The following is a 14,134-nucleotide window of genomic DNA, read 5'->3' as shown; positions in this document are numbered from 1 at the left end:
CTTTAGCACTTTAACATATACTGCAGAGTTAATTCTCTAATCCATAATTTGTGTCCTTCATGCCAGCAGCACAAGATTCATTTGCACAAGGTGTGGAGCATCGCTTCTCTGTCCCAGACCCTTTTTCTATCACCCCCCCTCCCCCGGGTAGTTCGCTCGCCAACTGTGGACAGAATTCTAGCGTTTCTTCTTGTATCATTTGTTAAACAAGTAGCCTCCAATATACTAGACTTTGCCACATTCGCAGGGAATTTTGTAGACTACACCGTCTTCCGTTGTATCGACAGTGTTATCTAAGTGTCAAAAGCTTGCATTTTTCCATTGTTGTTTAACATCAAGTATGTAATCATGAAAAGAAGACAAGTCTAACTCAAGGACGCTGCCTAATACAGATGAATTTTTGCCCAGTTTATGGCTGTACAGTGAAAAACAGGTCTTAGAATGGGATTAGGAAATGCAAAAAGAAAATTGAGGGTAACAAGGCATTTTTCAATAATTCTAAAAAGCTTTCAAATATAGAACAATGCAAAACAGTGCAAAAATTAGTAGAAACCGCCCTAAAGAAATCAGTTTATCGGACCATCCCAAGATGCGCAGAACGTATGCGCAGTAGCAAAAGAAGTTTGTTGGTCATGCTTTCACTTTCAAATTCATTTTGAGCAATTAAGACGTGGTCAATTTTACCAAGTCTGGAACCCTGACACCAAAGGTGGTTCTAAGCTAGTCTGCGCACCTGAGTACAGAGTATTCATGCATGGAAAATACAGTGATATTTGTCCTCTCTTTCTAAGAGTTTGTGGACAGTTGTTTCCTTGTTCGAGACTTCGGAAAAGTGAAATGCATCTAAATGATTTAAAATTACGGAAACCGGAGTACAGATGTGCACTATTTGATGAGTAGACCGATAGAAGACACAGCATAGTTTTCCACTGTGATGGCAATTTTATTAAGAACACATGAATCACATATTTCAAAATAGCTATGATAATAACGATTGTGGTAAATGGTCCAAGGTTGTTACTGATTGGCACGAGAATCTTCCTGGCAATGCTGATAGCTTATCAGGCCTCTTGTCTATCTCCAAAGTCGACATGTATTGTCTTTGCTGCCTGTTACAAAAAGAAAAAAAAAGCTCATTGAAATAAGTCAAGAGACGTTATAAGGACTTTTCTGTAGATGAAGGAAGAAATTTTCTGGGAGACATTCCGTATTGGGTACTCGGACAGGTGACGGATCCAAGTGTTTCCCAGTAAAAGGGAGGAGGGGGGGGGGGGGATAAAAATTGTAAATTCTGAGACACAAACAAGACTGTTTCAGGCGACATTAGGGACTTTACGCAAACACGACGCAGACGCCAACGAAAACGTCAATAAAGAAATGGCTTAATGAGCTAAACAATGCTGTGCACGTGCATTACAAATTTTGATACATTTCGTCGCCATCTTCGGCCAAACAACGACGTGAAATGCACAAATTCAAGGTTTTATGGAGAGCGTGAGCACATGACAGTAAATTTTTATTCTCTGTGCTAACTTGAAGACCGTTCCCACCAGTTCTGTTACTGGATAGTTCGGCCACATTATAGAAGTTGAACGAATTGGAACAAGCGCAAAGTAGTACAAGTGCCACGAACTTGTATTTTCAAATGACGTTTTCGTTGGCGTTGCCTTCGTGGTTGCGTAAAGTCCCCATTGACTGACGTTTGGACAACCTGAGCGGAAGTCATCTTCAGTGTCAAGTAAATTGTGGAACAATTTATGGCATAAATGTTTGTCAGTCAAGTCGTGATGTTATTGGCTGTGAAGACCGACTGTAAAAGGTGATTGGTGTGTTTCGATCCGGCCTTTGTAAGTCAAAAGTACTTTGGTGTATTGTTAGTAAAATTGTCTATTGTTTGACTGGTTTGTTAATGTTATCAATAAGTCGTTTGTTCTAAGTTTAACTTAGCAAACCAGCTTTCCATAGAGAGTCGTTGATACTGTAGATAACGTACTTGGCAGAGTCCCAGTCGATTCTGTGGCTCGTTTGTAAATGGTGTTTAGCAATCTGATTGTTGATATCGCCATTTCTAGTTGCTCATATTTCTGCCTGTCTCGTCACTAATATAAGTGGCCTGGCAGTCGCAGCATTTCATCTTGTAAACTGCTCCCGGTCTGTGGCTCGTCTCGTTGCCTAGTTCTGTCCTTCACGTTCGTCGGTAGCTGTCGCAAAGCGGTGATAGGTTTGTGAGCTCGACGGATGTTGTAGGGCTATAGAGTCCGTGTGATAGTTTAAGCAGTGCCTTTGATGTAAGGTAAAGTTGCAATATTGACAGAAGTGGTGTCGTTGTTTGTGATGTTAGGTTTATGCAGTATTACGTCGAACAAAGTCCTTATTATAGTTGTTTTTGTTGAAACCGTTGTCTATGTACTCTTGTTTTCGTCTGCAAAACAGCCAGGTGAGTCACAAACCAGTCGCGCTCGCTTTGTCAAGGTCTGTATAGTCATTGCTTTGTGAGAAGTAGGGTTGTAGGATGGATTGGTCTTGTAGTCTGTCAGTATGTGTTGCGAATTAATAAGGTAAGTAGATTTGATGGATTTTCATAAAGCTTGGCCAAACGAATCAAAGGGTAACGATAAAAATAACTGGTGTCAGGGAATTTTTAAATTTAAAATAAGTTTAGCATGGCGACCTCTAGAACAGCACCTCTGGAAATTCTTTGCATTTCCAACTTTCAACTCAGATATCTCGATAACGAATCAAAAAATCGAAAAAGCCAGACACCGTTTTGTTGATTGATTTCTTTTCAATAACAATTAAAATAAGCTCTCTTTACAGACTATTTAAATCACGCTGCACATCTTTATTATTTGAGCATTTCATATCTGCCAGTAAATGCAAAAAAAAAAAAAAATGTAAGGTTGTTCTCATTTTTTGCTTCGACTTTTATGTAGAACGATTATTAAGATAAACTACAGGGAGAATTTTACTTCTTTGCTCCCTTAACTTGTGATGCACAATTGTACATAATATAAATCAAGACAGGCTAATAAGGCGATTCACTTTTACAATAACTGTGGGCCTCCATTGGTATTACAACCAGACCCTAACAAGAGCGACGGAATGCGTTACATCTCACTCCAATCCCACCCCGGCTTCACATGACCATTACCTGTTATTACTATGTTTCCTTCATAATTGAAAGCACAGCTGAAGATTTCATCTGTGTGACCTTCCAATACCTAATGTGGTGATCAAAAGAAACCAGACTTGTCATCGCTGTAAATTACAATTCTATTTTTTCGATCTCCGCAAGGAAACTGGCTGATTTCTGCAGAGAGGGCATGAAAATAAAATCACGATGTCATACATTACACAAGATTCTGTAAATGTCAAGAGCTTGAATCAAAATTCATGGAGCAAAGTGCTAGCAGTAGTAGAGAAATGAGCGTTCTGGCTCAGGGACACAGGGACACAGTGCCAACACAATAGCCAGGGGATTAACGTAATCAAAATTGATGACATCATCATCTAAAAATAGAATGAATGTTCTGGCACAGGGACACAGGGACACAGTGCCATCACGATAGCCCCGGGATTAACGTCATTAAAAACTGATGACATCATCATCTAAAAATAGAATGATCGTTTTGAGGAGGGGACACAGGGACATAGTGACGTGACAATAGCTCGGGGATTAACCCCACGATAACATCATAGTTTAAAATAGATTAAAATTATGTCATAGACTTATTTTTAACCACAGCCCGGTCTACAGATTTTTTAATATAAAGAGAACATTTTAAGGATAAAACAGTTTCTTGAATTTGGAGTCAGTTAGTGTTTATCATTGTTCGACTTAACATGTGGGCGAAATTACCGGTTTGACAGGTTTTTGAAGTTATTTTTGGATGCATGATGTCATATAGTATATAACATACATACTTTATTGTATAGCTTCCCTTGGGGGGCTCTTCCGTCATACATGAAAATAAAAATAATAATAACAATAATGAAAACTATTAACATTTGGATGATAATATAGAGAGAAAGAACAAAATACGATAATAAAAAAACGATGAATTGAAAAGATTCTTAAAAGGTCTCTTTTTTAAAAACGCTAGGTTTTCCCGTGTTTCTGATATGCTTCGATAAATGATTGTAGATTTTTTTGCTCCACGGAAGATGAAAGCCCTTTGGCCTTTTGCAAGCCTACACTTGGGTAGTGTGAGGTCATTATTTTGCCTGGCGTTCCTTTGGTGAATTTTTGAACGGTGTTGAAGTCATTCTCGAAGATAACCGGGAGTTAGGTTGTTCATTCATTTGTATACAGTAGTCTATTTTCATTGTCCGTAAGCGTATGAAAAAGCGATTACTGCCAAGCACATTATTCACGAATTGTGAGTTTCAGTAATAATCATACATTGTCAGTGATTCTATTTTGGATGAATTTGAACGAGATTATGTGATTTTGTTGGTTATAACAGATGAAATCAGACATCAGACATCAGACGCGTGTTTCGATTCACGCACCGTTACTTAAGCTATTATGTTAATTAAGTTGAGCTTTGTCGGGGATTAAACAGTAAAAACAGTCTTTTGTTGTCTTTTGTTTACCAGATTGCTCCGAATAAGAATATTATTACGGTTGATCGATTCCTGGCTGCTTAAATTAATTTGCATGTTATGTTTGGCGCGCACTGGAAAAAGTAAACACGGTCAGAATTTACTGAAAATTCTTTATTTAAATCGTTCAACAATTCAAGTACAAAGCAAAGTTCTTATGACGGCGTTAATCATCTTTATCCTCGTCATCGCTAGGGGGATAGAATGTCATTTTTGATGTCCTTTCATCCTTGTGTGTGATTGCGCCACAATCATAACATCGACGGAGAGATTCCTTGGCGTGCTTTCGTTCAAGAGGAATCTTGTGATCACATATAGGGCAAACTTTACAGTTATCTTCCCAAAAGCACTTAGGACATTTCATGACTACGGTATCATATCCATGTGAACTGTTGCAGTGTCGGCACGGATCATGAACTTTTGCCTGAGCTATCGTTGAATTTTCAACTGAGTCACTACTATTCTCGGCCTCTTCTTCTTCCCAATCACTTTCCAGGCCGCTGTTATGAGACTCTTCAGGTTGGCTATTTTCAGAACTGCTTTCCTCCTCTTCACTGCTGTCCGACAAGTTTTCATCATTAGCCTCATTACCTGATTCGTCCTCTTTATCCTGGTATCCTCTTTCTTTTTCTAACAAATCGCTTAGAAGTTTTTTATTTTTGATCAGTCGCTTATTCACTCCGAGCTCTGCTAGTCCATCTAGGAAAGTATTGAGCGCACGGGGTTTGGCGACATCTTCGTTATGAGGGAGTAACACATACTCGACCAGCTCTGAGATGTTTGTTACTGGTATTGCGCGCTGGTTTCGGAGTAACAGTCCACTAGGTGTCCAGAACAAGATATTTTTAGAAGCAGCCATACTATGCAATAGTTCAGAAGCGTGCTTTCTGGAAACGGCGTTGGAAAGGTTGTTCAAGACATCTTTTATTCTTGGTTCTTCATTCTCGCTTTCATCATCAGAACTTTCGCTTTCTTCATGTTCACTCTCGTGTTCTTCTTCAACCAAATCTATCTTTCTCTTCATATTGATCAGCACTCGTTAAAAGAGAGACACAAATGACCAAATTTCAGAATCGACGGTCTCTTTTATAACATAAGATACCACAAGCTACTAATTGCAGGGGTCAGTAATTCTTGTATAAACCCACTGCCCTCTTGCACAAGGATGCGTTTCTTTATCTTGTAAGGAACATTTCGCTGAGCAAGATTTAGAAGAGCATCCTTATGCGAACGCAATATGGCCCTAACTTCTTCAGACACCGGTATGTTTTCTGTAAGTACGTTATAAATAACTTGCAATAACGCATGCAACTGTTGTGGAGTAGCTGTTCTCAAGAGAAACTGACGCTGCTTGGAAGGGCAATCAGAAAGGAGCTGAAGGAAACCTCGGTTGTTCTTTACAACGCGAGACATGATCATGGAATGAGTTTAAGAAAGTAAGTTCCCCCTTTTATTGTGTAGGGTGTGGGAGAAGCAATAGACTTGAGGAGAAGGAAAACACTAGAAATAAGGAGGAGGAAAAACAATAGAAGGAGGAAGGAAGAGGAGGAGAAGGAGGAGGAGGAGGAGGAGGAAGAGGAGGAGGAGGAGGAAGAGGAGGAGGAGGAGGAGGAGGAGGGGGAGGAGGGAAAATAACAGAATTGAGGAGGAGGAGGGAGAGGAGGAGGAAAAAACAACAGAATTGAGGAGGAGGAGGAGGAGGAGGAGAAGGAGGAGGAGGAGGAGGAAGAGGAGGAGAAGGAGGAGGGAAAACAATAGGGGTTAATTCTATATAAATGTGACACATTCGATGTCTTTTTCAGTTCACGTTTAGTCTTCACTGAGTTGACATGAGTTGGTTCTGTTCTTTCTGCGAAAAATCCTTTAGTAGAAAAGATAACATGCAAAGACATATGTTTAATAAGCACAATGAGTCGCCGAGTTTCACACCATTCAGAGCTATGCCGTTTTCTCCAGAAAAATGTCAGCGGTTTCGCTTCCAGCATCCTTTTACTTCCATGATTGCCGGGATGACGGGGTCTGGAAAAACGGCCTGGGTTCGATCTCTATTGCAACAAGCTTCAGAGACAATTCACCCTCCCCCGGAGAGGATCGTTTGGTGTTATTCACAATGGCAGCCTGCGTACACAGAAATGCTAGTCCCCATGCCACATATTGAATTCGTCAAGGGCATTCCTAAGGCTTTGGAGCAGGATTCCTATTTTAATGTAAACACACGGAATTTGATCGTGTTTGATGATCAGATGATTGACGCCAGTAAAGACAAGCGAATTGTGAACCTCTTTACTCGTGGTTCTCATCATCGTAATCTCAGTGTGATTTATATCGTGCAGAATCTATTCCATCAGGGAAAAGGTAGCCGCAGCATAAGCCTTAACAGTCACTACTTAGTCCTTTTCAAGAACCCCCGGGATAAACTTCAAGTGCTGACCCTGGCGAAGCAAATGTATCCCGGCCAAACGGATTTCTTTTTAAATCAGTACGAAGAGGCTGTGAAAAGACCTTTTGGTTATCTGTTGATTGATCTGAAAACCACTACCCAAGACAACTGTAGATTGCGAACGAACGTTCTACCTAGCGAAGAACGATTTGATAACGTAGCGGTACCGGACAATATCTCGCAGGAACTACTACAGTACCTCAAACAACAGAACGTAATGACTCCCCCAGTAGTTCCAGTAATGAAGAAATTACAAGATTCAATGGATGGTCTTCTCTCACGATCAGACCTTGGAGATGACGAAAGAGCAAAGCATTACATGCAGCTGCAAAACAAGTATTTGACGTTTAAACAACAGTTGAATTCCAGACTCAAAGAATCAAATGTACCCTACTCTGAAGAACAGAGACAAATTTCTAGCAATCTAATGCCAGATCAAGAACCAGTGACTGTACGGGCCGCGGTCCAAACGCCCATGGTTATACAGGCGACCGCTGCCCAAGAACCAATCGCAACACAAGCGACGCCCGCGGAAGCGTCACTTCCCTCGTCCATCTTAACACCCCCTCCCACAGTACCCTCACCTACGCAGAAAAGAAAAAAACCACCTCGAATTCGGTTTAAAAACTACCTGGATGATGATGATCGTCCCTCAAGAAGATCCCGGCGAACTCACAGAAATCATCCATATAAGGCTTCTCAAGAGGATGAATTTTAATTAAATTGTGGCGCAATCACACACAAGGATGAAATGACATCAAAAATGACATTCTATCCCCCTAGCGATGACGAGGATAAAGATGATTAACGCCGTCATAAGAACTTTGCTTTGTACTTGAATTGTTGAACGATTTAAATAAAGAATTTTCAGTAAATTCTGACCGTGTTTACTTTTTCCAGTGCGCGCCAAACATAACATGCAAATTAATTTAAGCAGCCAGGAATCGATCAACCGTAATAATATTCTTATTCGGAGCAATCTGGTAAACAAAAGACAACAAAAGACTGTTTTTACTGTTTAATCCCCGACAAAGCTCAACTTAATTAACATAATAGCTTAAGTAACGGTGCGTGAATCGAAACACGCGTCTGATGTCTGATGTCTGATTTCATCTGTTATAACCAACAAAATCACATAATCTCGTTCAAATTCATCCAAAATAGAATCACTGACAATGTATGATTATTACTGAAACTCACAATTCGTGAATAATGTGCTTGGCAGTAATCGCTTTTTCATACGCTTACGGACAATGAAAATAGACTACTGTATACAAATGAATGAACAACCTAACTCCCGGTTATCTTCGAGAATGACTTCAACACCGTTCAAAAATTCACCAAAGGAACGCCAGGCAAAATAATGACCTCACACTACCCAAGTGTAGGCTTGCAAAAGGCCAAAGGGCTTTCATCTTCCGTGGAGCAAAAAAATCTACAATCATTTATCGAAGCATATCAGAAACACGGGAAAACCTAGCGTTTTTAAAAAAGAGACCTTTTAAGAATCTTTTCAATTCATCGTTTTTTTATTATCGTATTTTGTTCTTTCTCTCTATATTATCATCCAAATGTTAATAGTTTTCATTATTGTTATTATTATTTTTATTTTCATGTATGACGGAAGAGCCCCCCAAGGGAAGCTATACAATAAAGTATGTATGTTATATACTATATGACATCATGCATCCAAAAATAACTTCAAAAACCTGTCAAACCGGTAATTTCGCCCACATGTTAAGTCGAACAATGATAAACACTAACTGACTCCAAATTCAAGAAACTGTTTTATCCTTAAAATGTTCTCTTTATATTAAAAAATCTGTAGACCGGGCTGTGGTTAAAAATAAGTCTATGACATAATTTTAATCTATTTTAAACTATGATGTTATCGTGGGGTTAATCCCCGAGCTATTGTCACGTCACTATGTCCCTGTGTCCCCTCCTCAAAACGATCATTCTATTTTTAGATGATGATGTCATCAGTTTTTAATGACGTTAATCCCGGGGCTATCGTGATGGCACTGTGTCCCTGTGTCCCTGTGCCAGAACATTCATTCTATTTTTAGATGATGATGTCATCAATTTTGATTACGTTAATCCCCTGGCTATTGTGTTGGCACTGTGTCCCTGTGTCCCTGAGCCAGAACGCTCATTTCTCTACTACTGCTAGCGATGGGGGAATCAGATAATAGTCTTGAGTACATGGAATTGAAGATTGCCAATCGAGGGTGCCAACCAAAAATGCTTATAAAATGCTTGTAAACGAAGATTTATGCTAACATTGTAAGATAACAGATCCATTTACATGTTTGAACAGTAACTTTTCGAGGATCGTAGAGCAGTGACTATAGAGTGACTTTGAATGAAGCAAATCATAACTTAAATAAGTTATTTATGTGCTGGTACCTACAAACTTGTTAACTGTTATTGTTTTAGCAAATTCCTAAATTATAAAAACTGTGTCATTTCTTTTATACGCTCACCAGGGAAAAAGTTAATTGAGGGACGGGTTATGAAACCTTGTCATTGCCGCGACCGTGTCCATTCCTTGTTTTAACGTTCACACTACATTTGAATATCAGGAACGTTTCTTTTGGTCAGTTGCTCCAACAGTTCTAAAATGCTATTGTGGTCAGTGCACAGTAGAGACTTAAAAATGCTAACAAAAACATACAACAAAGAAGTTTGTCAGGCTTCATAGCCATGAGGTCTACCGGCACTGCAACTTGAACAAAGTCCCTTAAGATCGCCATTACTGTGATTTGTACTTTGGCTCTAAGAGCTTATAAATACACTACACAAAATAAATAAACTTCACGGAAAAATCTCAGCAAAAGTTAGTCTGACGACAATTATTGTTCATATTGAAAATTTTGTTTTAAGTAATGGTGATCAGTATTAAAGAAAAGTGCTGTTCGGATATTTTGATGAAATAAAGAACGCCGTTATTCATGACAACATTATTCATGACGACAACATTTGTCGTACCCTGCTCCGCGTCCTGCAAGAGGAGTTTGTATTACCAAGAGTTTCAACTGGGGAATGTCTAACTGACTAACATCCACAAGTAGAACAAGCGGACCGGAACGACTGAATTTTGCTTAATTTATCCAAAATAGCACTGTTGGCGTCCTGCAAGAGGAGTTTGTTGGCACTTTGAGCTGCTTTCGACATTTGTCCAGATGTTTCTATTGTTTCTATATTATTGAAACTCATAAGAAATAGTCAGATTTTTTGCATCTGGGATAATAAATTTATTTTACCCATATCTGTAGCAAAGACGATGGGAGTGATGGAACAGAAATATTGTTATCGCCTGTCATCCACATTCACCGTATAGACGTCAATGACATTGTTGCATGATTTGTCTTACTCCATATACACACAGAATACATCTTACCAGTACACTGTCTGAATAACATTTCAGTGAGTCAAAATGGGGGAAAGGGAGGGGTGGGGGAATTTGTTTACAAGTGGATCTGAAAGTCGCGAAAGTAGTAAAGGTATGTCAACAGTATACTTAATAACACAAACTGGTAAGACCCAAGGTGTGGTAGCTGCATCATCCAGGCTTGTGAAGAAGAGGTGGACAGCAGCGCTGGTGCATAATGTGAAAGAAACTCTAACAGGGTTCAGAAACTAGTGTCCACCGGTTTGTCTTGAAAACAGAGTTGCTCTTCTCTGGATCCGTGGCAGCACGTTAGTTTAAAGGAAAACCCTGCTATTCCCACAAGTCAAGGAAAATAGGTAAATGAGATCTCATAGCCGTGGTGGGATGTGCCATCATGGCCAGCATGTCTACCCGATATAGAAATCAGCTGAACCAAAGATAAACAAGCTAAAGCAAAAGTCGCCAGCGAAGACCTTGCAGTCACTGTTAAAAGCAATGATAGCTAATACTAATGGCTAATATACCATGGTCGCTAAGCCAATCAAAACTCTGGAAACGCATTATCCAATGATCACGTTGTTAATAACACCCTTTAGTTGACTGACATATACCTGTACACATTTCCCTGAAAAGGGATCCCAGAGCCTGGCTGTCTTGTCACTACTGGCCGTGAGGCATCTAGTGCCCTGAGGACTGAATGTTATCTGCAAAAAAGAAACAAATCTGAGGGAAAGTCGGTTACACATTCTAAGGGTTAAAGTAATTTGAACATTGTCAAATATATATATAAATATATATATTTTTCCTAGCTTGCTTTCCTGAAACAAGAAATCCTTTCACAGCTCGCTTTCTTCTGGGTCAGATCCACCACTGTAACATAAATTTTGTAATTATGTGCGTACGGACAAACCTTTAACTGGCTCTGTATGCAAATAAAATAAGAGGTTATGTGTGGATCCAGTCGCGTAAACGTAAAAAGTTGAAAAGGGCTTTACAATTTACCTTTCCTTCGTTCATTGCTTATTTTATTTAGGTATATTATAGCCAGTTAAATCTACGTCCATGGCCGATTCTCTAACAATAGAACTGTGCCAGCTTAGAATTAGACAGGCTCAAACATTCCCAGAAAAGGAAGTAAACAAATGTTATTCACTTCTGATCGTTGGTGATTGATATTGAAAGCAACAGGGAAGAGTAATAGATGGCAAACCTAAATGAAAACTGTTTACAAGACGGAAGAAAGAGAACTACATGCTTATGAGCAATTCAATGTCTCTTTTACAGTACAGCGAAAGTAAAACACGAACACCACCCTAGTGTTGTCCCCGTCGAAAGACACTGCACTTATTCAGAACAGCTCTGTCGATATTTTAGGGAAAAGCAAACTACTTCATGCAACAACTGGCAGTTAAAGCATGATCAAATTGTGACCCGCAATGTTTCCATTTCAGGTCAATGGACTTTTTATCAATGCTTCCTTCGGTAGCGAACATTCAGGTGCTTTAAACTCAAAACCTTTTGGCCAAATTACTGGCTTCTTGCTTTCTTTATTATTCTACCTGCTTCTTTTAGTAGTTAAAACTCTTGTCACTCTCTGTCGCTTTTGCAGTCTTCTCCTCATCGAAAGATTTCCTGGAATTCTATTGCCTTAATAGTTTTGATGGGAACAATCCTTTTGGTTTTATACCCGAAACCCAACCGAAAGCAAATTCGTTCGAAGAACAGTCAAAAACATCATAGGACGCACCATCGTGTAAGAGATGGACTTGTACTTTCACATTATCACAAACGATTATGGCTCCTGGTAACATTTCAATCTAATCTAATACCATAATATCTACATAACAAACTATTTAACGCATAACAAATATTATTGTCGACCTCTTCCAAACAAAAATGTTCTTAAAAAGATTTATCCCGTATCTAGAAATCTCAAATAATGCAACTGCCAGTTTGTAGAGAGCTGATACAGGGCAGAACTAGATAGCCTCTCCAAAAAGAAAGGAAAAAGAAAATTCCGCAGATAAACAAAACAGCTCTCTTCCCTCCTACAATTCCTCTAGGTCCCCTCAGAACATGAGCTGATATTTTATGACATACAATACAATTTCAGGTACAGACTTTCAGTGATGACTTAATTCTCTACCCTAATAACGTTTCTCAATGAATGCACTTTCAAGAACGAGAGAAGCAATCTGAAGTTTACTACTCTTGGAAATAGCAGGTGGACACTGAAAGGCCAAAAAGATCTTAGCTGAGCAATTCGGCAGCAAGCCTTTCCTTGTAGCAGAGGCTTACAGGAAAAACAACAACAACAACAACAAAACAGATGAAATGAATGGCCAAAAATTCTTCCTTGCGATAATGCAAGTCTGAAAAAATTGTTGGACTTCTCCAAACACTGCCAAGACAAGCGACATAAAATTTCTAAAATATCAGATAATCCAGATGAAACTCAGCAGTTGGTCCAGAAATTTCCAGTTATGTTAAAATTAAAATACATTTGTTAAGCGCCACAATCCACCAGCGCCAATTGTGAGACAAACCATTAAACTCAGCTATCAAGCAATTTTCTGTTAATAGGATGTATATGGAAATCATTACAAACACTGATCACCTGATCAGCAAGAAACAAAAGCAGCATTGTATTGTAAAGTGTTGAATACTTAAATAAGTTCTTTGACGTCTAATACAATGCAACCAGGAATGTCTAATCCAACAATTAACTTCATTAACACTGCAAATAACCTATTTAAAAGTTTTAATTTTAAATGCAAGCGTTAAATATCAACTAAGAATCACGAGTCATGTAAACTGAAGTGAATTGAGCTAATTTATGGAGACCTTTCCAGTTCCTTTTCTAAAGGACAGGAAATTGGGGCACACTATTCTGTTTTAAAATCAGATTTAGAAAAGAATGAAGTTTTGGCTATTTTAGTTTTATTTTATTTTTAAGTTTGCTGTCTCAGTTATTGCTATATAATGCCCACCATAAAACCGAGACACAAAAACATTGATTTGCAGGCATAAAGAAATAGCCTTCTAACCAATGCATACCAAACAGTGTGCCCCACGTTGTCATATCCTGTTTGCCTCTCTCACGTAATGCAAAGCTTTCAAGGGGACACAATAAATCTTGATAGATGAATTATTTCAGTCGGTGATACATACAAGCATACCGAGAAAAAGAAAATCCAAGTTCTACCAACAGGAGTAGCACAGATATATACCCTACCATTGAGCCATTAAACTAGGTTCAGGATCATCCTGAACTTAGTTTAATGGCCAAGTTCCCGCAAGTCTCCTGTAGCTCTGTGATAGAGCATCTGAACTAGTAATCCGAAGTTTGTAGCTTCGACTCCTGTTGAGAGAACTCAGATTTTCTTTTCCGGTCATGCCTGTGTCAACAACTTTAAAAAATACATCTGCCATTCATTCACCAGGCTTAAAACATAACATCACATTTGTGTCACAAAACAAATCTTCTATCAAGAACAAAAGCCTCAACTTTGATCTTTAATAGCAATGCCCTACCTTGGAGATTTCTCCTTCATGACCCTCTAATTTAGAAACACAATGATGTGTAAGAGCATTGTATACTCGGCCAGTACCTTCAGCAAGAAGAGATTGTCACCACATCAATATTAAGAATAATCATAATGAATGTTCTTTAAACCATAGCATTCTCTATGGAC

At 39.0% G+C, this 14,134-nt stretch overlaps 1 protein-coding gene across 1 annotated transcript in view; it reads right to left on the bottom strand.

Annotated features, from left to right (window-relative positions):
- Positions 1-922: 922 nt before the first annotated feature.
- Positions 923-14,134, bottom strand: part of LOC146471140 (uncharacterized) — a 35,993-nt gene continuing 22,781 nt past the window's right edge. The window contains exons 14-17 of the mRNA XM_085121181.1: positions 13,974-14,050; positions 11,051-11,143; positions 3,152-3,221; positions 923-1,109 (exon numbers count right to left, since the gene is read on the bottom strand). Of these exons, the coding sequence (XP_084977307.1) occupies positions 1,075-1,109; positions 3,152-3,221; positions 11,051-11,143; positions 13,974-14,050 (275 nt within the window). The 3' untranslated portion in view covers positions 923-1,074. The remainder of the gene's footprint in view (positions 1,110-3,151; positions 3,222-11,050; positions 11,144-13,973; positions 14,051-14,134) is intronic.

Source organism: Pavona decussata, unplaced genomic scaffold, assembly GCF_977016875.1.
Source record: "Pavona decussata unplaced genomic scaffold, jaPavDecu1.1 SCAFFOLD_106, whole genome shotgun sequence".
In the NCBI taxonomy this organism is placed as follows: domain Eukaryota; kingdom Metazoa; phylum Cnidaria; class Anthozoa; order Scleractinia; family Agariciidae; genus Pavona; species Pavona decussata.
This window is presented reverse-complemented; position numbering and strand designations above follow the sequence as displayed.